The 27,175-nt window shown below is 47.4% G+C and overlaps 1 protein-coding gene across 1 annotated transcript in view; it reads left to right on the forward strand.

The window, feature by feature from the left end:
• Window positions 1-27,175, forward strand: part of DNAJC11 (DnaJ heat shock protein family (Hsp40) member C11) — a 1,722,882-nt gene that overhangs the window by 578,051 nt on the left and 1,117,656 nt on the right. The window contains exon 4 of the mRNA XM_069610417.1: window positions 1,866-1,967. Coding sequence (XP_069466518.1) covers window positions 1,866-1,967 — 102 coding nt within the window. The remainder of the gene's footprint in view (window positions 1-1,865; window positions 1,968-27,175) is intronic.

A 27,175-nucleotide genomic window follows, 5' to 3' on the forward strand; every position in this document is an offset into this window, starting at 1 on the left:
TACTTTTATCTTTCCCTATTAAGAGTTCCTACTTTTTCGTGGTCATTTTAACAATTGCAGTTTAGCAGTTCCAGATCTTTTCTTTGTCAGTTTAAAGCATACCTGTTCATTTTACCTGAAAGTATCTTTGAAGCTAATGACTACACTTGGACTGCTGGTGAATTTGTAAAAAGTTTAACTATGTGTAAGGCTGTGTTAAAAACTGCTCTCTACTCCTCTTGTCCCTGTGGACATTAATAGGACGGCAGGAAGAGCTTGCTCTACCTAAAGGGGCACGTTTTGGGAAGCATTCTGCCCAATTGTAGAGCACATTTTCACCATATTATGCATCTATTTTGTTCTTAAAACACCCGCCAGCACTTTGATGGCCAACATGAATACCTTGTTTCTTGGCTCTGTATTTCCTTACGGTATTGTTTCCTATTTTCCATTTTTTGCGGACTCAAATATGTAAAAGACTTTCTGACAAAAAGAACCCTGGGGCAACTGCTTGTTATAATCATTCTATCCAGTTTCCAGTCTACCCCTTAATGCATGTGGTGTTCAATGCGTGCCCACCACCACCAAATTCACAAATTAACTACTTTGTTTGGTTGCACTTCAATGAAGAATTGAGAAGACTGTCCGACTGCTACTGTGTTGTACTGTAGGAGGTAGCAGTACATCTGTGGGAGGGTGTGCAAATGCCAATCAGTGGGAAAAAGGGTAAGTGTAGACCTGCATAGACTAGTTGAAAATGGGCCAGTGCAGTCATATTGGCATGTAGCAAGGCTAGAAACAGTTTTCTTAGTAACTCCACAATTCCAGTAGGCCCTTAATTGCCACGAATGGTGTCTAGAGAATTCACTCGACTGTTGTCTTAATCTGTCACCTTTGTGTATGTATGCATTTATTTCATAAAAAACAATAAATGGGCCACATTGACAGTTTATTGTAAAGTAACGAGGCACCAATATTTATCATGAAAATGCATTCACTTCAGGCTACTACAGACAAGAAGTGTCTGAGAATACTATGTTTTATATTGCTCAGCAAACCAAATTAGTTCTAGGTTTCGAACAGTATCTTTCCTGGATCACTCAACCGGCCGGGGGAAAATTGCATATTAAGCTCTGATTGTGTCTCCTCCAATTAAGTTACCTTACTAAGAAGTGGACGGTTGAAGCTACCCAATGCTTTACTATGAGTAGGTCAGCAAAGGCAGATGAAGTTTGCTTGTTTTTTTGTCCGGTTCTGCAGAAAATCGGGCGAAGATGGCTTCTTCCAATATTAAATATTAAAAGCAAATTGTGTTGATACTGTGCTGCCATTCTGTAAAATCCAAAATGTATTCCAAGTATTTTTGATGTCTCCAATTAGCTTTCCAGGGCTTGGAAATGTCCTCACCAATACTGTAAATAATGCTGTTGCTCTTTTTTTTGTTTATATTTTTGTATACACCAGGTCCGTTTTTAATGAAGTATGTAATTTTTTTTTATTTGTGATATTTTAATCTGTAATTGCTTTTGTGGTTCTCCAAATAAATCACATTAGGCAATCCTATGACTCTAGACTAGGAAGTGGAATTAAACCGATCACAGTGAATACAGGCACATCTTGCTTCCCTTTCTTGATCAGTGGTGTGTGTTCTGGCTCGTAAATAATGACTATTTTTTCACAGACGTATTTATTCCTTTACAAATCTGGTGCAAGACTGCAAGGTCAAGGTTTTCTTTCCTTAGCAATAAGGCCACTGGAGAAAAGCTCCACTCATTCATAGCTGTTGCATGTGAAGCCTTCTGTGTTTTTGCTTAAGACAATCATTGCTAAAGCACCTGTGAACCTTTATTAAAGTTCGGTTACTAAAAAAACGTTATTTTATGTAGGTCGTAGAAAGGAAAAGAACAGTTACTGAAATCAGAGAGGAGTTTGAGCGTCTGCAAAGAGAACGGGAAGAGAGACGTCTGCAGCAAAGAACCAATCCCAAGGTAAAGCATGTGCTCTGAATACGAAATGTATTTCTGTACTTGTTGAACTGCCTAAATTTAAGTGGCAAACAAAACTAACCCTAAATAAGTATGTTTAAAAGAAGTGTTGTCAGTTATAATGGTTCTAAAGTGTACAGGAAGCAGAAACCTTGATATCTGATTACTAGAAATATGAGAATAGGCTCTACTGTTTGGGACACCTCATGCCTTTTTTTCTGATCTTTGACTTTTATGTGGGCATGGCATAGGCAATTTTCTGGTAGAGCCATAATAATAATACTTGGCAGTAGGATGGAAACATCTAGTAAATGGTGTTACTACCTGGTTATAGATTAGGGCATACCTGGTTATAGATTAGGGCAGTGGCTGGCGAATACTTGTACCACAGCCATACAATCGAAAACTGTTGGCTCTCCCAATAGTTGTTTTTAACAGGAATTCAGTGCCAAGAACCGCCACAGGGGCAAGCATCTTGCTTATAAATCAAGTGGCTAAAGGCCCAATTGGTTAAAACATGTTTATTACATCTGAGGGTGGTTTACAGCTTTATAAACACAATTAGCTCAGAGGTCTCATGTATGTGTGTTTTGGGGAGGTACTGGGTATGAATGGCCATAGGGATAACATAGCTATGCGGGAGGGAGGAAGGACACCCCCAAGCTTTATGCCGCATTCCCAGCATTCCATCTCGCTCCTACTTTCAATTCCCATGCCAATTCGTTTAGCTTATGGGCACCTTACAGTGCCACCTAATAGCCAAAGCTGCAAATGTTGGCTACAGAGACAGAAGGTTGGCACAGTTTAGCACTGCATTTTATTAAATTAAACTGTGTCATGAATCAACTTGCTAGAAAAAACGTTAATTGTCAAAAACGATAAAGCATTCATTTCTTTACGAAAGTGAACTATGTTTAATAAAGCTCTCTTAAAACTTCCACTACACACCCTCACAGGGAGTTCTCGATCAGTTCAGATTGATCACAGTAGAAAAGAAATCTGACCAGATTTCTTTCATTCTTTGTGAAGTAATGTCAAGTGGTCTTAAATAGCGCCCATCTGCCATTTCTGTTGGCCTTTCTGGCTGTGGATCAAAGGGGAAAGGGGGGAGGGGTGGTCTTTAGTGGTATGGCAGGAAAGGCACATGTGAAACCTGGGTGCAGGTTAGAAGTACTGGGGTCCTGAGTGTGTATCTTCCTTCTTCTAGGTTTGTCAGACACACTTGTGAGTATGCTATCTGAAGGGGAAAATAAAGTTCATTAGCTCCCACTGCATCACCTGATAAGGTTTTGAAGTGGAGGTATTTTACTGCTGATTTGTTGACGTTGGAAGTACATTTTTTTAGGGAGTCAAAAAGTAATTACCCATTCCAATTGGGGTATTTAGGTAAATAAAAGCATATCTTAATTATTTTTTTAATCCATACTTCTTTGCGCCTAGTAATCCATGCAAATTAAAATAAGCATGTTTACAGTAAAGATCCATCTCTACTTGCCTATTAAGAATGTTGGAGCTTTTACCCACAGAACTGTTCTGCTAGTACCCATTCCAAATATATCTGTGGAGCTGTTGCTTGAAGGTGCAGAGAACAGGCACCTATTGGATGGAGGACTCAGACCCATCCAACATTTGAGGTTAATCAACATTCTTTTTTGAAATTTCTAATTCAAGAACACTCTGGCTCCAGTCACTGGAGTTGTACTTTTGCCTCTTGTCTTTAGATCTGCAAGATGTGTACTTTCACATCCCTATCCTCCGCAAACATCTGAAATACCTTTGTTTTTAGGTGGGTAGCACTCACTGCCAGTTGGCAGACCTCCCCTTCTACCTCACTTCTGCCCCTGAAGTATTCACAAAGATTGAGGCAGTGGTTGGTGCGCACATCTTTCCCTACCTTAGCGACTGACTCCTGCAGGCCAAATTGGAAGAGTCGGCCACTCTACTCCATGAGGTTGGTTTTGTCATCTACTGATCTCCAAACAATTACAGTTTGTAGGAGCAGTCTTTGATATGGATGAATCCATGGAGGGAGGGAAGGAAGGGGATGGGAAGAGGGAGAGGGAGGGAAAGAGGAAAACACACAACTGCAGCCCTCTTCCATTCTAATGGGAGTCTCAAAGCTGGATTTTCCTGAGAATGCTAGGGCTTTTGGCGTCCTGCATCTTCATAGGGCCCGAAGCAAGCCATCATTTGGTTGCTGTAGTGGTCTTTGATAACCTGATGGACATTAACCTGGCTGCCTCACAGGTTTGCAAGGGCCTGCTTTGGTGATCCACGACCAACCTCCGGCTATTTAGCTCCTGCTTGTAGCCTAGAAGAGTATGGTTAGCTTGACACTAAGTTACCAGGAGCTACTGATGCCGAACAAGCGCACCTATGTGAATTAAACTCTATATGTTTGGAACAATCTGTAAAATAAAAATAAAAACATTAGGGGACACACAAACGACATTTAAAGCACAGGTCATAAATAATGCACAAAATTATGTGTGCACCTTACACAGATGTTATTGTTCCCCAGTTGTAGCTCCTGGTCACTCGTTAAAGCTGGATCCCTAGAAGCTGCTTTAACCTCCTGCTTATCCAATCTTCATTTCGATTCCTGAACCTCTTCTGGTTGCCTCATTCCGACAGCCCTGGCCGTGGCCGACAGTGACCATGTTCACAATCATGTCTTTGATAGGATGGGGAGATCTTCTGCAGGATTTTTCACTTAGCCATCCGTGGGCAAACCCAGAGAAGCCCTTCGGCATCACCCTGCTGTAACTAAGGGCAGTTGTCTGGCATTGTGATCCTTCTTACCATCAATGAAGCGTTTCAATGCCCAGGTACACATTGACAACACCACTGCCATGCACTATAGCCATAATAGGGACAGTGTGGGGTCGCTCAAGCTGTGCAGGTAGGCCACACTCTTGTGGTTTTCAGTGATCGCAAACAAGGTGATTGTGAAAGCTTCTCACCTTATCGGCAGTCTGAACAGGCAGGCGTTGCGAGTTGCTGCTCAGGAGGCTCACATACTGGGAGCTGCCAAGGGAGATTGTGAAGCATATCTTCACTGTGTGGGGACGTAACCAGTTAAATGTTTGCTTCGAGCTCAAAACAAGTACAAGGCCTTCTGATCCAGTTCTCTGTGGTGGGAGGGTGTAGAGAGCCCTGGACAATACACTAATTATTAATTGGGTGTCATCTGTGATCTTGATAGCTCCAGACGGGGCACAGTGGACCTGGTACTAAATCTAGCTGGACATTCTACTTTGTCATCCCTGGATGATAACTTGGATTGTGGATCTGCTGATTCAGGCTTGTATCAGAGTCCTTCAACCCATTGGCAGGACCCTGGTCCTTCATCCTGTAAGTTGGAGCTAGGAAAAATAACTTCACCTCTTGTTGTGCTCCACCATCACTGGTATTTCTCCAGCATGGGGTCTGGCATGGTTTCACATGCTCATGAATATTCCACGTCGTCAGGCTGGGAATCGTCAATAAAAGAAAAAACAGCTTCAGTTTTGTTTCTAAACTGTCTTTCTCCTGTAAACCAATCACTAAGCTCTGGGTCATACTGCCCCCAACCAATGACTGACCTCTACCTAAACCCCTCCTCTGGTAGCCATCTTCAGATTTTTACTGCACGTTCAAGTGTTGGGGGTCCTCGTGCTTTGCTCTTTGAGCTTTTTGCTGCGTTTTTTGCTTTTTGACAGTTAAACTCTATTTTTCGGTCATTGAGCCCTTGTGCTCCATCGATCATCTTTCAGACTAACGGGGATCTGTTTTTCGGCTTTTTTCAGCGCCCCTCAAGGGCTGTTTTCCTTGAGTGTTCTTGTTGGAGGATTCCAGAAGATTATTCAGGCCTATACCGTGTGGATCATGTCAGACGAGAAGGACAACGCTTCTCTCTTCAAGCTTTGCTCCAACTGCGGTTTGCGAAATGTGTACATGGACGACAAGCATTCCCAGTGTCTGTACTGCTTGCACCTGACTCATAAGGAGCAAAATTGTGAGTTTTGCCGTGGCTTCTCAGACCACACGTTGAAGGATCGACACCAATGGTTGGAAGTGTGGCTGCAGTCCAAGGCCTCTACCCCGGTTGCCACCCAGGGGCATGCCTCTCCCAGAGCCAGCAAACCTGAGCAGGCTTCTAAATCCTTTGAGGGCACCACACCCATGGGCGCCGGACACATGGCCAAGCACTGCAAGTCCGCTTCCATCAGAGTTGCTGCTGTTGTGGGTCCCGCAACGGTCGGGGCATGATGGTCATCACCATCAGCATTGATCTCCAGCCACCGCTATGGTTCGTTGTCCAAGAGGAAGTCAACTACCCCGTGGAAGTTGAGAGAGAATCCAGAGAAGTCCAAGCAGGAGAAAGCCCGGCAGGTTGCGGTGTCCGACTCACCCACAAAGGAGAAGGCCAAGGTAGATAAGGGGCCTGACAAGGCCCGAAGGAGAAGGCCAAGCAGAAGGAAAAGGCCAAACCGGACAAGGAGACCAGCCTTCCCGTGAAGGCCCAAGTGCACCATGCAAAACCGTTGCCCTCCCTCGAAGTGGTGGTGTCGCCGCTTTCGAAGGCTTTAGGGGCGGACCCACAGGGCACCCCGACGATGGCCAGGGTGTCTCTTTCTCCCAGGAGGGAGGCTTCGGGCAAGCCATCTGAGAAATCCCTGGAGAAGAGGATGCTGGACCTCAGCCCGAGACCGACCCCTCTGGACCAGAAGAGAGAGGGGGGGCCTCCAAGGTATGGACATTTCTTCGGCTGATGAGGATGAGATAATTTCCGTCCACACCATCCAGGAGGGCGATGACGACGAGGGAAATGCCGGAGGCTCACCCCGCTACAGGGGCAGCGACAATGATGATGGGGCTACCATCGATGTAGGCGACGACAAGCGGCCCCAGGACGACCAGGTCCCGGAACACAACGCTCCTAGTACCATCAGGTACCATCTAGAGACCTTTCACTGGACATCCTCCCGACCCTACACACGCTGGTGTCTGAGATATAGAGGAGGATGCCGGCGACCCCACCGCCTGCAGTTCCCGTGGCTCCAGTACCGGCTGCCCGTTGACACCAGGGGATCCGCCGGCCAAGAAAAGGAGGCGGCACCTTACGCCTCCATGCCACCCATCGCCTCCCTCTCCACCGCCCCTTTGCCCCCCAAGGGAGACGGAGTTAGACACAGCGATAACGGGCATGGATGACGACGGCGAGATGGGGGACCTCCCGTCACCTCTGCCCAGATCCTCTCTGCCGGATGATGTGGGATCTTTCCACGCGATGATTGCCCGAGCATCAGAGCTTTTCCAGCTCACGGCGAAGGAAAAGAAGGAGGCTTCTTATATCAGCGCTGGGAGGCGAAAAGGAAGACTTTCCTTTCGGTACCACTCCTGGATGATGTTTTGGGCGAAGGTCTGGCTTTGCTGAAGAACCCCTCTTCAGCCCCAGTGAAGAGGGACCGATTGGAGAAGTAGTACAGGGTGCTGGACTCTGCACCGAAGTACTTACGGTCTCAACCACTTCCGGGCTCGGTGGTTTCAGCGGCCACCAGAATGAAATCACCAAGCTCCGCTTCCTCCTCTTCCTCCACCCCTCCGGACAACAAGCAGAAGAAGTTGAATTCTATGGGTAGGAAGGTTATCTACTCGGCAGCGTCGACTGTCAGGGCTGCCAACGCCCTCGCGATCGTGGCCAGATACTACCAGGAGCTTTGGTTTAAGTTGGCTCTGCTACTGGACTTCCTCCGGACCACCGCATCACAGTAGCCCTGGACATCACGGACACGGGTTTCCGCCAGATGGGAAATGGAGTTTGTCTTCGCCGTTGTGGCTGGCTCAAGGCCACCAACTTTAGACAGGAGGTCCATACAAGGGTTTTGGACATGCCTTTTGACAGGGACAACCTGTTCGGGAATACTGTGGATGAATCCCTCCAGGCTTTCAAGGCAGACACGGAGATGGCTTGTGCTCTAGGCACCCTACAGCAACGACGACCGTCCTTTCGTTCCTCACGAGGGAAGTCTATATACTCTTCCAAGGGTTTCGGGGGGGGGGGGCTCGTCGTCCTACCGTCAGCCCTCCCGTTCCTCTACCCAGGAAGAAAACGGGGGTCGCTCCAAGGCCTTTTGGGGTGGATGTCGCCGGGGACCACAAGACGGCCTGTCGACCTCCAAGCAAGATTGAACTGGCCAGGACGTCCGGCCCCCACCCGTGCACCCCAGTGGTGCTGGATGCTCTCGCCCACGGACACATTCCAACGAAAGTGTCTGCGAATACCATCGGTGGCCTTACAGAAAAACCACATTCTTCAGCTGCTGCTGGAGGTTCGGGCCATGTTACAGAAGGGAATGATGGAGCTTGTTCCACGGCGACTCCGGGGCTCCGGATTATACTCTAGATACTTCCTCGTAATAAAGAAGACCGGGGGCTGGAGACCTACGACGGCTGAACAAATGCATAAAGTTCCAGAGGTTCAGGATGGTCCCGCTGCAGGAGGGGTACTTTCTGTCGTCGTTGGATCTGGAGGATGCATACTTCCACATCCCCATTCACAAAGGACACCACAAGTTTCGACGCTTCGTAGTTCAGGGGAAACGTCAGTTCAAGGCCCTTCCATTCTGGTTGAAGTCGGCGCCCAAAGTCTTCACCAAGTGCTTGGTGCCAGCGGCGGCCCATCTGCGACTGCAGGGAATCCACATTTACCCTTACCTGGACGACTGGCTCATCCGGGCCAAGTCAAGGGATATCGCTGTTGAACACACGGAGTGGACCGTCAATCTTCTGACGGATCTGGGGTTCTCTGTGAACTATGCAAAGTCTTGCTTCACTCCATCGCAGGACCCTCTGTTCCTAGGATCCAAGCTCAACACAGTGTCATACCTGGCATCACCGTCGGAGAAAAGGATCTCGGCCATCTTGGGCATGGTGCAGCCGCAGCTGCTGTCACTGAAGATCGCCACGGTAAGGACCATTAAGACACAGCTCGGCATGATGTCATCGTGCATGTACTTGATTTCGCTCTGCAGGTTACGAATGCGGCTTCTCCAGGAGTTCCTCGACGCCTGTTTGGTTCTGGTGTTTGGAAGCTTCCTGGACAGGATCGCGCTCGACAAGGAGTTCCGACGAGCGATCAGATGGTGGGGCATGTGCTCCAATATCGCCAGAGGCATGGATTTCCAGAGCCCCCCCGCACCAGGAGACTGTCACGACGGATGCGTCTCTAATAGGATGGGGAGCCCACACTGGACTTCTTCACGCCAGAGGTCTGCGGCTGCCGGAAGAGAAGACGCTACAGAAAAACGTTACATCCGCAAGCAGGGAGGCAACAGATCCCCGATGCTCTCCAGGGACTCACAGGACATGTGGCACTGGGCCGTTGCCCAGGGGGATGTTCCTCATTCCATTCGACCTGGCAGGACTAAAGAACACAGTCACCGACTCCCTCAGCAGGGAGCTACAATCTTGCCATGAGTGGGAGCTTCAGCAGTACCAAGTGGACAACCTGTTCGACAGATGGGGCAATCCCCAGATCGATCTGTTTGCGACGGCGACGAACACCAAGTGCAGGAGGTTTGCCAGCAATTTTCCCCAGCCGGGGAGCATGGGGGACTGCATTCTCATTCCCCTGAGACAGCCTGCTTCTGTATGTGTTCCTTCTGTTGCTTCTTCGAGTCATCAACTCAGACGGTGCCAGTGCACGATGATCCTCGTCGCACCAGCATGGCCGAGGCAGATCTGGTGGCCGGACCTTCTCAGCATGCCAGCATCCCCTCCAGTCAGGCTGCCAGTGGTCGCGGATCTTCTCACCAGGGAAGGAGGCGCAATTCTGCACCATGACCCAGGATCTCTGAACCTGAAGTCCTGGCCTCTGCAGCATTAGAATTATGTGGGTTCTGATCTTCCAGCGGACTGCAAGGAGGTTCTCGCCAAGGCCCAGGCGCCATCTACTTTAAAATGCTACGGGCTGAAATGAAAGAGGTTCTCAATTTGGTGCCATTCCCAGAAGATCGACCCTCTGAGGGTCACGGCCCCTCAGGTGCTTCCATATTTGCTGTCGTTGGCTAAATTGGGGCTGGCTCACGCCTCCATCAAGGTTCATCTGGCGGCTATCTTTCGCTACACCAGATCTCCAGGACGACCCTCCTTGTGGTCGCACCGGTTAGTCAAGGAATTCATCAAGGGACTATTCCGCTTGTTCCCGCCTGTGAAGGCTCCGGCCCCAGCGTGGGAACTTAATGTGGTACTTACTAGGCTCATGGGAGCTCTGTTCGAGTCTCTGCATTCTGACCCACTCAAGTTTCTGTCATGGAAGACGGCTTTTCTCGTGGCCATCACCTCTGCATGGCGGGTGAGATCCAGACCCTATCCTGTAAACCACCTTACTTGACTTTCCACGAGACGAAGGTGGTGCTGCGGACGCCCCCCCTTTCCTTCATGTCCAAGGTGACGTTGGACTTTCATCTAAACGAGCCCATGGTGTTACCTGTGTTCTTTCCGACGCCTTCGTCGCCGGCTGAAAGGACTTTGCACTTGCTGGATGTGGCTAGAGCGCTGAAGGTTTATGTGGCCCACACAAAGTTTCTGGAAAACTTCTCTGCTTTTTGTGAACTTTGGTCCTGTGAACTATGGGAAGGCCCTGTCCAAGGCTTCCATTTCCAGGTGGCTTTCCGGCTGTATCACTCGCTGTCACCGGTTGGACTGCTGCATGGCCATCTGAGAGCCCATTCTACCAAAGCGATCGCTGCTACTACAGCGTTCCTGTCTGGTGTGCCCCTGTTGGACATCTGCAGGGCTGCTATGTGGAGGTCGACGCATACCTTCACGAGATTCTACTGCGTCAACTGGGATTCCAGGGAGGAGTCCAGAGTCGGCCAGGCAGTGCTGCACAACCTGTTCACTTGAAGGTGAGCCTGGTGAGGAGGTAAGAGATTGCTTCTGTTGAGCCTTGCCACCTCCCGTGGTTGTGCATGTGTGTACTGCTATGTATTCTTTATTCATGAGCATGTGAATCCATGCCAGACCCCATGCTGGAGAAGGAACAAGTTACTTGCATGTAACTGTTGTTCTGCAGCATGGGTCAGGCATGGATTCAAATGCGAACCCTCCCACCTGCCCTTTTGCGGCTCTTCTCTTGGTACTACTACCCCTTTACGTGCTACCAAATATGAAGGTGGCTGCCAGAGGAGGGGCTTAGGTAGAGGGCAGTCATTGGCTGGGGGCAGTATGACCCAGAGTTCAGTGATTGGTTTATAGGAGAAAGACAGTTTAGAAACAAAATTGAAACAGTTTTTTCTTTTACTGAAGATTCCCAGCCTGACGACAGGGAATGTTCATGGGCAGGGTGAATCCATGCCAGACCCATGCTGGAGAACAACAGTTACAGGTAAGTAACTTGTTCCTTATCTCTAGCCAAATTAGATGTGTATTTTGGCCACATTAAGGAGTATTTGGTGGCCCTGTCCCTTTTTAAGAGAACTTCTAAACAAGACTCTTTCTTTGTCATACCCACTGTGCTGCTCGAGGGCCTCACTGACACCCTCTAAAATCATTTGTCGTCTTTACTTGGGATCTTCATTTAGGATCAAAAAGAAGTAGCCATGAGGAATGTAAGACCTATTTATTTTCAATTAAAGGCTGCCTTCTAAGTGGCCCTCGCACATGCTTTATCCATTTTGGGACCATTTATTCAGTTTCCCAAGTCAGTCAAATTGGAGTAAAGGATTAATTTCTTCCAAAGGTGGCCACGTACTTCCATCTCCAGCAAAACATTTATTTACTGTTATTCTTCTCCCCTTCCTCTGTACAAGACCGAGGTGAGATTCCATAGATTGGGCCCTGGAAGAACTCACAAAAGTTACTGTTTCTGCAGGTTTCACTGGACCAAAAAAATCAATCCCCAAGCAGACCATAGAAAAAAGAGAATGGTCGGGTGTCTAGAGCTCTCTCTCCCCTTATAAAGAGAATTAGTCCAAATTACAGTTTTAGTATAAATGATGCACAACTTCGGAGTCATTCACATGCCTAAATTTGTTTAATGTGCCCGAAAATTGCCAACACATATTTTGAGAATAGCTCTTCCTCAGGGCTCAAAAATTGGTCTGAATATCCATTTTATGTGCTTGAAATGAAACTAGAAACTTTCCAGCTGGCGTGTAAACATGGATCCATTGACTTTCAAACGTAACAAAGTGAGGCTAGCCTGTTAACCAAGCTAAGATGGCTGTCTCCAAGCCGTGCATGATAACACAGAAGGGAGACAACACTCCTGAAGAAAGAAAAATACTGGTCCCGTCTGTGCGAACAATCACCATCTTCAGGTGGATTGCTCTTTGCATCAAAGCGTACTATGAGCTGGCCACTAAGGAGGTGCGTGAACGGCTGCATGCAAAGGGCTAAGCAGCTACATCTGCTCTCCAGCAGGATTCCTCTTCTTGGACATTTGCCAGGAGACATTTGGGCTTCTCTGCATGCCTCCCGCAAAGACTAGGGCCTTGATTCCCTGCGTGATGAGGCTAGAGTGGATAGGACTGTCCCGACAAAATTTAAATAAGTGCATGCTTGCCCTTCTCCTGCCTCTGTAGCTTGGGGAATCTTTCATGAGATGAGGAATTTATGGGAGAAGTATATCCATTAAAATACCAAATTACATACCTTTTGATAATGTTCTTTATGAGGGATACAATGATTCCTCCCGCATGTTCCCTATCGCTCTGTATCCTACCTTGCTAAATTCAATCCTCTAAATAGAATTTGTACAAATTTAAACAAATTATTTTTTTACATAAGACCATTCTGCCTTTCCTTGCTGATGCTTGTGGTCAAAAGGTGGGTCTGGGGAAGATTGCACCAATTTCTTCGAGTATATGGATGGGTGTCATCACTTCTGGCATGAGACCACCCCAAGGAGTCGTGAAGAAGCTGGCCTTGGAACCACACATCATCCTGTTGGCTGTTGAAAGCTTTCCGAAGCAGGCTGCTTCAGGAGTGAATTTCATAAGATAAGGAATGTGTGTGAAATATACTCTCCATCAGAAATCATGTTACCATAGGTAAAGTAATTTGCTCTTTGTCTTCCAGAGACCTAAACACGTCTTCTGGTGTCGAGATATTTTCTCTTCATAGGAGATGCTCATCTTCACCCAAGAGAGGTCATGACTTTTAAATGTTAAATTCATAAATGTGTTGAAGTTGTGCATTTAAATAATGTATGTAAAAAATAACAACAACAAAAGGCAATTGAATAAAATCTAAAAATTGTACTTTTGATCAGCAATATAATGCTAATATCTGTAGAAGAGACCTTGTTTGAAAATCTTGGTTTAGAAGGGTACGGCACAGTTTTTATAAAAACATCAAAATAAAGTGGCCATTCTTTATTATGCTTGTCATGGTTTTAATCTCCTCCAAGCACTGATGACAATTGTTTCGCCTCTCATTAAGCCTAGTCAATCAAGGGGCTCGCGTGTGGTGGCCTCTAGACAGAGAAGAGACAGAGGAGTGTGTAAGGAGTGGACAAGGAAGCGGACGGGAGTTGTGAAGGTGCGAAGAAGTGGGAAGATGAAGAGCAGTGGGAAGGTAAAGAAAGGGAAATCAGTGGAAGAAAGTGAAAGGAGGATTGAGCAATGGAACGGAAATGTAGTATAATAGGAAACAAACCACAAGTAAAGTAAGGAATGAAAGGAAGAGGACGTAGGTAGGAGAGAGAGGCAGGAGTTGGAAAGAAGACAGAATGTTACAGGATGGACATCGATGAAAATGAGGTCTGAAGAAAAAATGAAGGCACTAACAGATGAAACGAAAGGATGAGGAAGCAATAGTGAGCCGTACTACATAAAGGGTTTTAGCCTACCACCTAGTGGTACCACGGCTTACTGCCATGTAGTTTATACCACCCATCATGTAAGCTGTTTTAGGACACCAGATAGAAGATCCTGCTGGTTGTATCCTCTGCTCTGTACCGCCAGCAGAACCTTAGCAGACCGGGCTGTAACAGCATGCTGCATGCTAATTCAGCACCACCGACTACAAATACCGAATGGGTATTACAGAGATGTCACTGCAGTGAGGCAATTCACCCACCTTCACACAGCCCCTCTCCTCCCATGGTACTACCAAGGACAGGAAAGAAGGACACACCCTCTTTTTCATACCTGGGATTTACCATCTGGAGGAAAGATTAACCATCAGTGAATGTTATGTAATAAGGCTGTGATGGCAATATTGCAGACTTTCGACAATCTAATCTGACTTCTCTACAAGTCCAAAATGATGTGATCTTCGACATATCAATGTATATTTTTTTGCCTGGATCTACCATATTCAGAAGTGCTTCACAAATTGCTTATGTCCTGCATTAGCGCAAACCTATTGAAGGCATGGTTAATTAGAGGGGTTCCACCGTTTTTTGTTTTGTTTTGACTGTGTTTGCCTCATTTAAATTCTCTTCTGCTCAGAGGAAGTTAACGGGTTATTAAAACGCACGTACAGCTTTACATACATCAGCTGTCATTGAAATTTTAGTAAGCTATCAATTTTTATGTGTATGAGAAGTGTGACTACACATCGGAAAAATGGCATTAACCCAGAGATATTTGCACTCTCCCTCTGGCTATTGGACCTCCCCATAAACAGTTGTGGTAAACTCCTCAAAAGAAGGAATCGGGCATTTCTAAACTCGGATGTATCAAGTCTTGGATCTCATCTCTGCTGGATAGGCTGGTAACTTTACTGGATGTTTTGAAACAATATTCCCATTGGAAACCATGAAGGGAATGCCCTACTGCAGGTGGACTCATATTGACTGGCGTGGGGCTTTGTAAAGGGCTTGCTTTTATAATAGGAGTTCAGAAATTGAAATGGTCTTTGCACAACGTCTAGAGAATTGTAGTCACGTAGAGAAGTGGTCGTTTGATGATTTATACTGAACGAACGTGTAGTGTCGTCGATTAGCGCTTACACTATTTGCTGCCCCGAAAGCGTCTTCTGTCATAACTTTTTTGGTGGCAAGTGCATGCTGCCCTTGAGCAGTTGTCTCTATTTGTTGTGTCCACATGCCTTGGGAAATAGCTACAATATGGAAGGGGTGGTGTGACTGCCCTATTTTAACCTGGGGTACTCCCAATGAGTTCTGTGTCAAGTTTGTGTATCTGCTTTACAAAGGGCTGTCACTCAGGTTATGCCATTACATTCATTCCGGGCCCGCCAGTAATGTGGCAAGTAAGACACTGCTAGTTTCTTTCGTCTCTCGGCAGCTCCTAAAATTGTATTCAGTGGGGTGATCGTTTAACGCACCTTATTGGGAGACGGTGTAGGTGGGCTAACAATATACTGCTTAAACCAACACATATAACTTGACCCGCTTCTTACCTGTCTCCAAACCCCGCTCTCCTAGGTTCAAGATCACACTGGTGTACCTCGCTATAAAAGTGGTATGGGTAGTGAAGATCAATGGTTTAGGGCAGGCAGTTTCCCCAAATGACCCTAAGGAGAAAACACAAGGTTAGAATAATTAAAGCACAAAAGAGAAAGGCGGAAAAAAGGAATGCTGGTGTACAGTTCCTTTTAGTTGGAAAAAGCTTAATTATATGCTTTCCCGGTACACTAGCAGGGTTTTGTTCATTTTTTGTATAAAAGGGGCAAACACTGGGCACTATATACAACTTAAGTTACCCCTAAGCAGCTGTGTTACTAAAAGTAAAACGCAAAACTATAAGGAGTCCTTCAAATATTGAAAATATAAGAGTCTGTTAAAAACATGTGCAAGTCTATACAGTGCACTGTAATAAACTATTTATAAAAGACCTTACTTTCAAGACAACCTGGCTATGGCTGTCTCAAGGTCTCAGGCTGCTGCTCTCTTGATCTTTTTTCTTCCTACGCTCTTCTGTGGTGACCCTTCTGTAGCAGATGATGGCAGCAGACGGCAGCAGCAAGGATGGAGGCCCCAAAGTCTTACTTGGGCTGCACTCGTAGGCAACGTGGGTAGCCCCCACACAACTCACTCCACCTGGGCCACGTCTGCCAGGTGTGGCCCAGGGAGTTTGGGTGGTTCGGGTGATTTAGAATCAGCCCCAGGAGGGCTTAACACACATTGGGCGATCCCCAACTATGGGGAGTGCCAGTAATTAGCCCAGCGTTGATATAGTGCCACCTGCAGGTGGCACTGCTTTCAGGCACTCCCCTGTTAATCAGGGAAGTGCCATCATAAAGGCCATGGTTGTGATAGTTTCAGGGCGCAGAGCGGAGTGCCTGCAACCCTGTTGAAGGTTTTCGCCATTATCCCAGGCATTCCACTGGCGCTGGCAACTTTTTCTTTTTTTTGAGTAAACTGACAATTGCGTTGGCACGGACGAGGGTCCTTTACTGTATTTTTTCTTATCATGCTGTGCCGTGGATGGTAAGAAGTATGAAGAGAAGAGAGGGAAAGCGGGGTAGACCTTAGTAAGGGAAAGAGTGGACCTTTCCTGGCTATGTCTGCAGGTGTATGGTTAGGGAGAGGAAGGGTGGTGCAGGTGCACAGTGATGGACAAAATCGCAGCTCAAACTTTCTTCAAAGATGCTCAGGAGGTATACAACACACTTATGTTAGTAACGGGATCCAGTAAAAACTATTTGGGAATCGGCAAAGTATTTCCATCAGGGCATTCGGACTTCAAGAAAACATGATACAGCAGAGTCTGGTATGCCAGGGGTGGAATATCGCAAATGGTTGCATGGCAGCTGAGAATAGCTTTTTTAGTAAAGTGCCCATTGCCATCTAATAAAAGCTTTCTTTGTAAGATCCAGTGTAAGAATATGGGTTTTAATAATGGATATTCACCAGAAAACATAAAATCATCTCTGGACCTTTCTTATCGGGGTGTATTTACGGCCCCTGAATTGCTCTGTGAGCAACTGGATCCATAAACTTCAATTTGGAAATAGTTAACTTGACTTTTTACACTAAAACCCTGCTTTTAGGTGAAAATCATAAACATTTACAGGAAGTTTAGGATATTTAATTTTGTTTCAAAGGGTTCCAGATGCTGACGTCCTTTATTTGGAAATCAGGTAACCCATACAAGTGGAAGAAAATAAATAAGCACCCCTTTTAAGCACTGTCATCTCTATATATGTATTTTAAATCATGTGGACTGTGTTTCGGAAGCTAACAGACAGCTTAGTGATAATTCTTGCTATTCTAAATTGACTACTGACCCATGTCCTGCCATAGTGGATGAATTACATATACTTCTACAAAAATGGGTTGATAAAATTATTTCCGAGGGTGCTACTGCAAAAAAAAAAATCCTCGGATGCCGGTATACCAACAATTCACTTTCTTCCTAAAGTTCATACATCATTATTAAGACCACCGGGCAGACCCATTGTAACATTATGTGGGTCATTAAAATCTGGCCCAGTTAGTAGATGAAACGATCAAACCATTGGTATCCACAATTCCTGCATATTGGAAGGACACTACTGATTTTTTAAAACCCATTAATGAAATCGCTTGGGAATCCAGCATGATTTTTGGCCACCTTAGACGTGGTTTCATTCTATACTTTTATTAATCATGATTTGGGGTTATTGGCTTGTAAATTCTTTTTGGGCATAAGATCTTTGAATTATTTAAGTCACTCAAATGATTTTGGATATGCTTTCATTTTCTTTGACGCACAATGCATTTCTGTTTAATGGTTCTTTCTACCACCAGGTGAGGGGCACTGTGATGGGGGCTATCTTTGTCCCAACATATGCAAACCTTGACGTGGTTTGGTGGGAAAGGAACATAGTATGGTCCTCTAAATATGAGAAATTTACTGAAAAAGTGGTTTGTTGGCTTAGGTTTATTGATGACCTTTTCATTATCTGGAAGGGTAATGAGAAGGAATTGCATTTGTTCACATTTTGAATAGCAATAATCCTAACCTATGCCTATCAGAAACACAACACTTCTAAAATTGTGTTCTTGGATGTTGAGATCCGTATAACCACAGAATTTATCAATACTTTATATCATAAACCCACAGGTTCAAATACTCCTCTAGGAGCCAGTAGTAGTCATCCAGCTGCCTGTATCAAATGTATCCCGTATGGTGAATTCATATGGTTGAGGCAAAATTGTTCCACTTTGGTAGACTTTGATTTAGCATGCTCACCTATGGCTCATACATTTCTTTCTCGTGGTTACCAAAAGGGTAACATTGAAAGAGCATTTCAAAAAGCTAGAAGTCTCTATAGGGATTCTCTTTTAAATAAAGCCATGGATACTACCATCAAAGATGACAAGGAAATTAGGCTTATTTTGACATATGAGTCCTAATCATTCTCAATAAATACTGGCATGTTTTGAAGACAGATAATTATTTCTGTCAGGTATTATCTGAGCTACCTAGTGTCACTTAAATCTATGAAAGATAAACTTGTTTCCAGTAAGAATCTTCTGTGCGCTGGGAACATTGAAATATGAAAATAGGCATCTTTCATGTCCAATGTTGCTATGTAATCCTCCTTTTTTAGTAGGGGGATTACCTCTTGTAGTGTAGTCATGCAGAAGTTTTGTGGCTTGACATACTTGTTTGCAGGGCGCAAATCTAATACTGGGTGCATTGTTAGCTTTTTTTTGGCCGTGATGATTGGAACTGATTGTTGCCCCATGAGGTTCCTTGATTTTTATAGTAGTTTGAACCCCTCTGGGAGCTTTGGCCCCCGAAAGTGTCGAAAAGTAGTGTTTCCCCTTTGTCCTGGGGGTTTGTTTGTGAATTGTCAGAGAGATTTTAGGGTCTCGTACTCATCCTTAGCTGTTTTTAAGGCTTCCTCCACTCCCTTGCCGAATAGTACGTTCGGCTCTACCGGCATGTCTATAAGAGTGGCTTGAGTTTCGGGTTTGAACCCTGACTGTCTTAACCAAGAGTGACGCTTTATTACAGTGCCTTCGGCTATTAGTCTTCCAGCATTATCTGCTGCATCAAAGTTTGTTTTCAGTATGCATCCTGATAAACACCTTCCATCTGCTGCCAGCTGAGCCAACTGGCTCTTCAGTGGTTCAGGTGCGGAGGATACTAAAGCAGCTACTTCTTCCCACTGATGTCAATTGTAGCTTTCCAGAAGAGTGGCACTGTTAGCAATTCGTGCCTGATAGGCGGAAGTGGAGGCAACTTTCCTGCCCAGAACAAATGGTATTTTGCTCTCTTTATCGGGAGGTGCTTCAGAAGAAGCAAGTGGTGTACCTGCCCTCTTTCTGGTGGTTGTTACTACCAGGGAGTCAGGTTTTAATTGACCCCTAATGTACAGGGGATCGGAGGGTGCAGCACGCAATACTTTTTCAACTCGTGGATTAACCGCACAAGTAAGATTTGGAGTTACCAGCGAGGGGCCAATTCTACTCTAGATATATTTTAATATAGGAATAGCCTGAGTAATGGCTCTTTTGTCACCTAGGATCTCTTCCACGAAATCCCTGTCCTCTTGGACACCTTGTGTGTCAATATGAAAATGGGCTGCTGCCTTAGCCAGTACCTCGTTGAGGAGTGGTTGATTATCTACGGGTGAGTCATTCACCGGGGGCGGGGGGGTCTTTAGGATTTGGGGAGTCAAGATTGTAGGCTTCAGCCTCATCCTCGTCCTGGTCATCCCCATAATAAGAGACCCCTGTCTGGTCTTCCAGCATTACTGGTTCTGTTTCCTCACAATATAATTTGGGATGCTAAGGTTCAATGACCAAAGGGTCTTTGACCAAGTCCTGCGCCGGGGCATCAGAGCAGAGTCTTTTAGCAGGGGGTTGAGAGTCCTTGGACCCCGAAGGGGCAGAGGTAGCTGGTGTGTTGGCATAACTATGAAAATAATTAGGGTCTTTTTCATAGAAGTCAGCAAAAAATTACATTCTTCTCATAACCCTATCAATATCAGCTGAATTCCATTCTCTGGAGCTAGGGATAACCACAACAGCTTCTGTTTCCTCTTCCATGCCCATATCTTGAGCAGTGGGAGGGATGATTTTACCTTTAGTGGGAGGGTCAGGGACCTTGGACTTCCCTACTGTTTTAGGGGCCCTTTTGTTCCTCCTTATGAACATGGTGTTCTAAAGGCTTTTTGTGTTTATCCCCCCTTCCCATGACTAGAGGAATGTTTCCCAGTGCTTTTAGGGGCTTCCGATGGATCTGACGCCTTGCGTTGAGATTCAGAGGTGTTAATCTAACACCTTGCGTCTAGAATCGGAGGTGGTACCAGATTCAGAGGTGGTCTTGGAGGAAGGACGTCGAATCTCGGGAGTAGATGCTACGCGCCTTGCCTGAGGATGGAGGTCGGAATCGTCTTCTGACAATCAGGCCTCTGCGACTTTTGGGAGTGCAACACCTTTTCCAACCGCGGACGATTGGTCTTTGTCATGAGGCGATCGCGAACGGGAGCGCCCAGAGGACACAGATTCATTGGACCACTCTCTCTGTGTCTTCCATTGCGATCACTTGACACGCGTGTCAAGTCACGGCCGGGGCTGATGTGTTTAGTGGAAGGTGTGTGTGTGTGTGTGTGTGTGTGTGTGTGTCGCGCTTATGCTGCCGGGTGTTGTCCCCATAACAGGGCCGCCGGCCAGTCCACTGTAACGTGGACGGAACAGCAGGCTTATCTCCTCCAAAGGTTATGGATCATTGGTTATTTGCAACACAGCGAAAATACAAATATTACCCATATCCAATCTGTTCGGATCCATTCTGATGTGTTACCGTTGTGGGGCTGATTGATGATTTAGAAACAGATATTCACCTCTGCACCACTGGTACCCCCGAATCTGATTTGTCACAGTCTCCCATTTGAATGTAGAAGTCATGTCCATTCCTATTTGGCTAACAAGTCTGTTCCTCCTGTTCAGGGTCGGGTATTGTCTGTAGAGCCCAAATGAATTGTGATGAGTGTGGTCCTAGTTCTTATCTGGATGATGCCTCCTCCCACAAAGAGACCTGGCCAGGACACAGGCTGATGAGCATCAGGTCAATCCGAGGCGCCACTTATCTCCCCACACCATCTCTGGAGTAGGTCTGGCTCTGGCATTGCGCTGCCAGCCTTCCTATCCCAGGTTGAGAGTTGTCCTTGGACCACCTTGACGGGGCCAGACCACTGATTCTATCGCACAATGGGCGACCAATCCTTAGCTGTGCTAAAAAGAAAATATTATTGTCCATGTTCAATATCTTTTAATTATTTTAAATTGCAGTTTTATGTAGCTCCAAAAACAATCTGCCAAAAATCAGCAGCTTCAGGGCACTTAAGATTCCAAAGTAGGGATTTTTTTAGTTTAAATTGGGAGAATATTTGGTGATTTAATAGGTGAGATATCTCCCCTCTTATGCATTAGAATGTATAGATAATAATTTGGATGCACAAAATGAAGAAGAATGCCTCAGAAATGGCCACTTGTATGGCAAAGAAGGGTCTGCTCTCTAAAGAAGGGTGTAGTTTGTGCAACGTTGCGTGGTGCTGCTTATAAGATTAGAGAAGGTGTATGTGATTTACTTGGTAACTGATGGTGACATACGTATAGTTCTCAAGTGAACATCAAATGGAGAAATCTGTACATTTTTTTTTTTACTTTGGTGCATGTTAAAGCCAACCAGTTGAAAATGTTTTTTACTGGATCCATTGGAAGGCATGCACGTTTCTGGTCCTCTTCTGCACTGCCATGGAGACACACAATTCACCAATTCCCACACAATTCTCCAATTTCACAAAGCTCTTAAAACATGGCTTTTTCAACAACACCTGACCAAGGACTAACCCTAGTGGACGCCCAGACTGCAACTCCCCGTACTGCACTACTGTTAAAAGATGCCATGCCGACTTCAAGATGGCCACCAGCACTGATTTGACGTGCCGACGTCGCTCCGGAGCCCCATAGCGGATTTTAGCGGCCCCAGCAGCCCGCTACAACGGCTGAGATGGGGAAAAGGTGCAGAACCCCAGGGAACCCATTCCGACGAAGTTTTGTGAGAAAAGTCGGAAGAGCGGAGCCTCTACGCGCCGCGGAGTGGCAGCCCAGAGACAACGTGCCCGCACCCCATCATTGCGGGAGGCGCCGGAGGAGCAGGATCGGAGGTGGGGCAGACCGGCTGCGTGGTGCGGAGGAGAGGAGGTGCGCCCCGAGGCCAAACCGGGACGAGAGAGGGCACAGAAAACAACCCGGAACCCCGGAGGGGGCCTCCTGAGAGCGAGAGTGCGAGGTGGAGAGGAGCGGCCCGGCAAGCCGGGGCAGTCCTGCAGTGAGCACTGGTGTAACAGCAACCTCGACGAGCGAGGCTGAGGAAGGAGAGCCACTCACGGGCTCACAGGCCCCCAGAGAAGAAACGAGCGGGAAGAGTGGACAAGCGCACCAGCCCACAGGAGAGCCGGACTTGACCCCCTCATGGAGGAGCACGTAATCTGCAGTGTCTCCAGTCCTCCGTGAGTCAGGGGTACGGGCTGCTGCGGAAAGGGAGCTATGCGCCGGGCATAGGGAGGTTGTGCATGACTGCTGGGGCCGGTTGACAACGCCGCCAGGGACAACAAAAGGACCCGCATCACCCCCAGGCACCGGTAGTCCGCCATCCTCAACAATGGGGAGCTCAACAAATGGCTGGGCAAGATCACCACTGTCTGAGGCAGTGTCCTGCTTAACACCCGGGCCGGGCTGCCGTCCAAGAAGACAGAGTACAACAAGGCAGGGGGCAAGGCCAACATATAACAGCCCACATCACGCACCCCCCAACAGAACAAACCCGGACAAAGGGCTCAGTAGCCTGACAGCAGCGACGCCACACATCTGCTGTGCGTGGGTGAGACGCCCCACGGGAGCCACATACGCCTGACGGGTAAAGCCGGGGGACAGGAAGGGACCTAGAGTCCCCGCGAATCAAGGCATACACTGCCCCCTTTGCAGAAGCAAGGGACCTGCTCCTTAGGCACCTGGGAAGTCCGGGAGAGGGGCGTATGTACCCTCCTGCTCAACGAGGGGTAAGGAGTGCGGCGCAGGGCGATAAGGCTGAGGACGGGCCACGCACACCCCACCCGCCCTCAGCACATGAGAGGAGGGGACTTCCCCAAAGCATAGGACGCCACTGCTCTTGGGGGGGACCCAAAACTATGCAGGAAAATCAGGAGAAAGATAGACATTCGAGGAGGAGAGGCACCAGGCCCCCCGTGGGAGCGAGTGAACAACTGGGCCAGTGGTGAGGACCCGCACATGAATAAGTGGAGGGACAGGAAGACGGCAGAACCCTTAAAGACACAGATGACGGGGCAAGGCCCACAAGAGAGGATCAAGAGAAGAGACACTCTGTAGGAGGGAGGGGAAGGGCGGCACACACACCCAAGAAGGACAACTGAGGAGATACCAACACCGTCTACGGAAGCGAAAAAGGGAAGCAGGAGGGAGCCCCCACCCTCCCCATGACCTCATACGGTAGTACCGCCCTGAGTTACAAGAGAGCAAGGCCTGACGATTCAGGAGAAGGAGAGGACTTGGGGAGAAACGGAGTGGAGAGTCTCTGAGTATGGCTTCTAAAAACAAAAACAGGCAGGCCAAAGTGGGACAGGCGCAGGGGGACGCCCCCAGAACCCTCCCAACAATGTGGCAGCATAGAGAGGAGAATGATTATCAGGTCTGCTCCCAAGAAAGAGTGACAGGCCCAGGCTCTCAGGCTGAAGATGCCCCACTCGCACTGATGTCGCGCCAGGACCTCCACAGGGAAATGCTTGCTTTGCAGACCAACCTGGCCAGGACCTTTCAAGACCAAATCCAGCCAATCCGATCAGACACTAACCAGGCCATGGCAGAGATGAAGCAGGAGGTGGGCCAGCTAGGAGAAAGAACGGACAGCCTAGAAAAGGGCCTGCAAGAATGGACATGGAGTCGATGACGAATAGTGAAGCAATTGAAAGACTGGACACAGCAACTAGGAACTTAGAACTGAGGATGAGGACATGGACAACAGGTCCAGAAGAATCAACATACATCTGAAACTGCTGCCGGAAACAGTCTTGGACAGAGAACTGAAGAGTACGCTACAGAACACCTTTGCGGAGCTGTTGGGAGAAACTGCCCCGGATTCAGTTGAACTTGACAGGGTGCACAGGGTAGGCCGCCTTAACAAGGGGGCAAATGCCAGACCAAGGGATGTGCTAGCCGCTTTTACAAGATACGCACAGAAGAAAGCAGTATTGAGAGCTGCCAGGCAGTGAGAACCATTAAGCCACGACGGCCACAGAATAGAGCTATACCAAGATCTTGCCAACAGCACCCTGGTGAAGCGACGGCAAATGAACCCAATCCTGACTTGTCTCTAGGACCGAGGAATCGAGTACAATTGGACCTTCCCCTTAGGCCTCTCGAATGGCAAAGGGCGCAGAAGAGGATAACCTCTCCACAAGAAGGGGCCGACTTGCTACAGTTGGACCTGGAACGGGGGGAGCGAGCAGGAAGGCCGAAGAGATCTCCGGAAACAAAACTCCACCAAAGACCCAGACCTTGGGAATGGACAACAGTGGGAGAGAAAGGAGGAGGAGGCACATATTGAGAGGTCCCCCGGAAAGGGGAGGCGGCATTGAAACAAATGACGAAAGAGGAGAAACTGCCAAAGGATCGAAACCCTGAAAAAAGGTGCTGAAACGGAGGGGTGGTGGGCATTCAGGCAATCACAGGGGCAGGGGGCAGAAGGGAGCAAACATCATGAAGTTGGAAAGGGTGGAGGTGACCCGTGAGGGGGGGGAGAGGTGGGAGACCCCAGTTGGGGGAAGGGGGTATGGTGGTTGGGCAGGGGCAGGGCATCAAAGGCAACAAATGGGGCTGCAACAAAACTAAAAGGGGCAACGGTGAGAGGGCCAGGAAAGTTGGATAGATTAGATGACCAAGGAAGGAGGAAAGCTCCAAGAGGAGCGGCTTCACAGATGAGCGACTACACAAGGCGCAGGGGCTAGATATATCCTTCAAGTGGTTAACCCATAATGTGAGGGAGCTTAACTCTCCCCTAAGCAGGAAAAAGCGGGAGAGATTTATGAGAAAGGAGGGACCGTATATTTTGGGGCTACAAGAAACACACTTATTATCAAAGGACCGTAAGCGGTTAAGGCTACTGGGCTTTGATCAAATCTTCCAAGCATCTGGGAGCACAAAAACGGCAGGGGTTGCTCTAGCCATCAAGAACACAGTGAATTTTAAGGAAGAGTGTATTGTACGAGACAAGGGGGCAGATATATCAGTTTGTGGCACCGGCACGGACCTCTTATACACGATAGCGGTGGAATACGCACCAAATGTAGACCAGGAGTCATTCTTAAAACAATTCCTAGGCACGCTGGATGAGAAGGCGAGGTGGCTCTTGGTACTGATGGGGGACTTCAACATAGTATGGGATAGGGAACGGGACAGATTGGGGAAAAGGGAAGCAGGAAGGGGGGGAGAGGTGTCAGCGGGACTACAGGAAAGAACGGCGAGGATGGGCTTAAAGGATGTATGGAGGGAATTGAAGGGGGGCGAGGAATGCTATACTTTGTTTCCCGTGCACACCAGAGATCAATCTAGGATAGATTATATATGGGTGTCAGCGGCCCTCTTGGGAAGGGTGAGGGAGGTAGAAGTGGGTCCCATCGGAATAGCAGACCACAAAATTGTCACCATGCAAATGGAACTAGGGGACAGGAGGGGGGGGGGTATGGGGATGGAAATACCCAGGGACCCTCATGAGGGACCCGGTGCTCAGGAAGGAAGTGGAAGGGAAAATGAGTAAATTTATTGAAGAAAATAAGAGAGGGGACACGACGGAGAATACGGGATGGGATGCTTTCAAAGCCACAATTGGGGGTGAGCTCATAGCAGCCAAGGCTAAACGGGTCAGGCAATTGGGTGAGTTGGAGAAACAGCTGGAGGGGGAGGCAGAAATGGCAAGGGAGAAGGTAGAGGAGACACCAAACAGGTCCTCCCTGAGGAAGTATAGGAGAGCAGTGGGGCAACTGGGAATCCTGCGAACCAAAAGATCGTAAGGGGCATTACACTATGTGCAGCAAAAAATGTACGCAAAGGCAAATAAGGCTGATGCCTTTATGGCACACCCGCTGAGTTGGGAAGCAGCGAAAATCATGATCACGGTACTGAAGATGGATGCGGGGGAAAGTGTCACGCGAAATGAGGATATCCAGGAGTGCTTGGCAGATTTCTATGAGAAATAATACACATCACAGTATCCCCTGACCCAAACTCAGGAGAAGTTCCTGGGAAAAGTTAACCTACACAAAATTAGCAGAGAATCGCAGGTGGCCCTAAACCAAGAGATCACGGAGGAGGAGTTGAGAAGGGTGATCACGAGCTTACCTTCGGCAAAAGCACCAGGCCCAGACGACTACACAGCGGCATTCTATAAAACATTTGTAACATTCCTAGTTCCTCACCTAACCCATCTATATAATAAGTTTAAAGACACCAGACGCATAACCCCCTCCATGGAAGTGGCTAAAATGACCCTAATTGTAAAACCCCATAGGGACCCAATGGAACGGACATCATATGGACTGATAGCATTGATTAATGTTGATGCTAAATTTACAAGAAGATATTAGCCAACAGACTAGAGGGACTGCTCCTGGAGCTAATCCACCGGGACCAAGCAGGATTTATAAGAGGCAGGCAGCCAGCGGATAATATTAGGCGAGTAGCCCACCTGGTGGAAAAAGCACAGAAAACAAACACTCCAGCGGTCCTACTCTCTCTAGATGCCGAAAAGGCGTTTGACCTCTTGGAATGGTCCTACTTGTTCCGGGTCATGGAGAAGTTGGGGCTGGGAGGCAATTATCTAAAAATGGTGAAGGCTAATTACCAGGAGCCAACGACACGAGCCACAGCGAATGGGACTATGTCACGTCCATTTAGATTGAGTAGGGGCACAAAACAAGTATGCCCCCTCTCTCCATTGCTTTACGCAATCTATCTGGAACCCCTCCTACAATCGATACGGGAAGCAGATAATAGGGAGTGGCTATGCAAAGGCGAGGAACAGTTATGGGTAGGGATGGACAGGGCAGTGGCAAAGCACAATCTAGAGGAAGTACTATGGCTGAGGAAAGAACACAGGCTCAAACACATGTACAAAAGCTCTATTACGAGCCTAATGGCAGACAATTGGGATAGGCTGACCAAAACAAGGGGAATTACATCCTTCCCATCTCCCTTTACACCTATCTTCAATAATCGGGAATTCACACCCGGAACTGCGAAG

This window comes from Ambystoma mexicanum, chromosome 8 (assembly GCF_040938575.1).
Source record: "Ambystoma mexicanum isolate Mex_15411 chromosome 8, UKY_AmexF1_1, whole genome shotgun sequence".
NCBI classification, from domain to species: Eukaryota; Metazoa; Chordata; class Amphibia; order Caudata; family Ambystomatidae; genus Ambystoma; species Ambystoma mexicanum.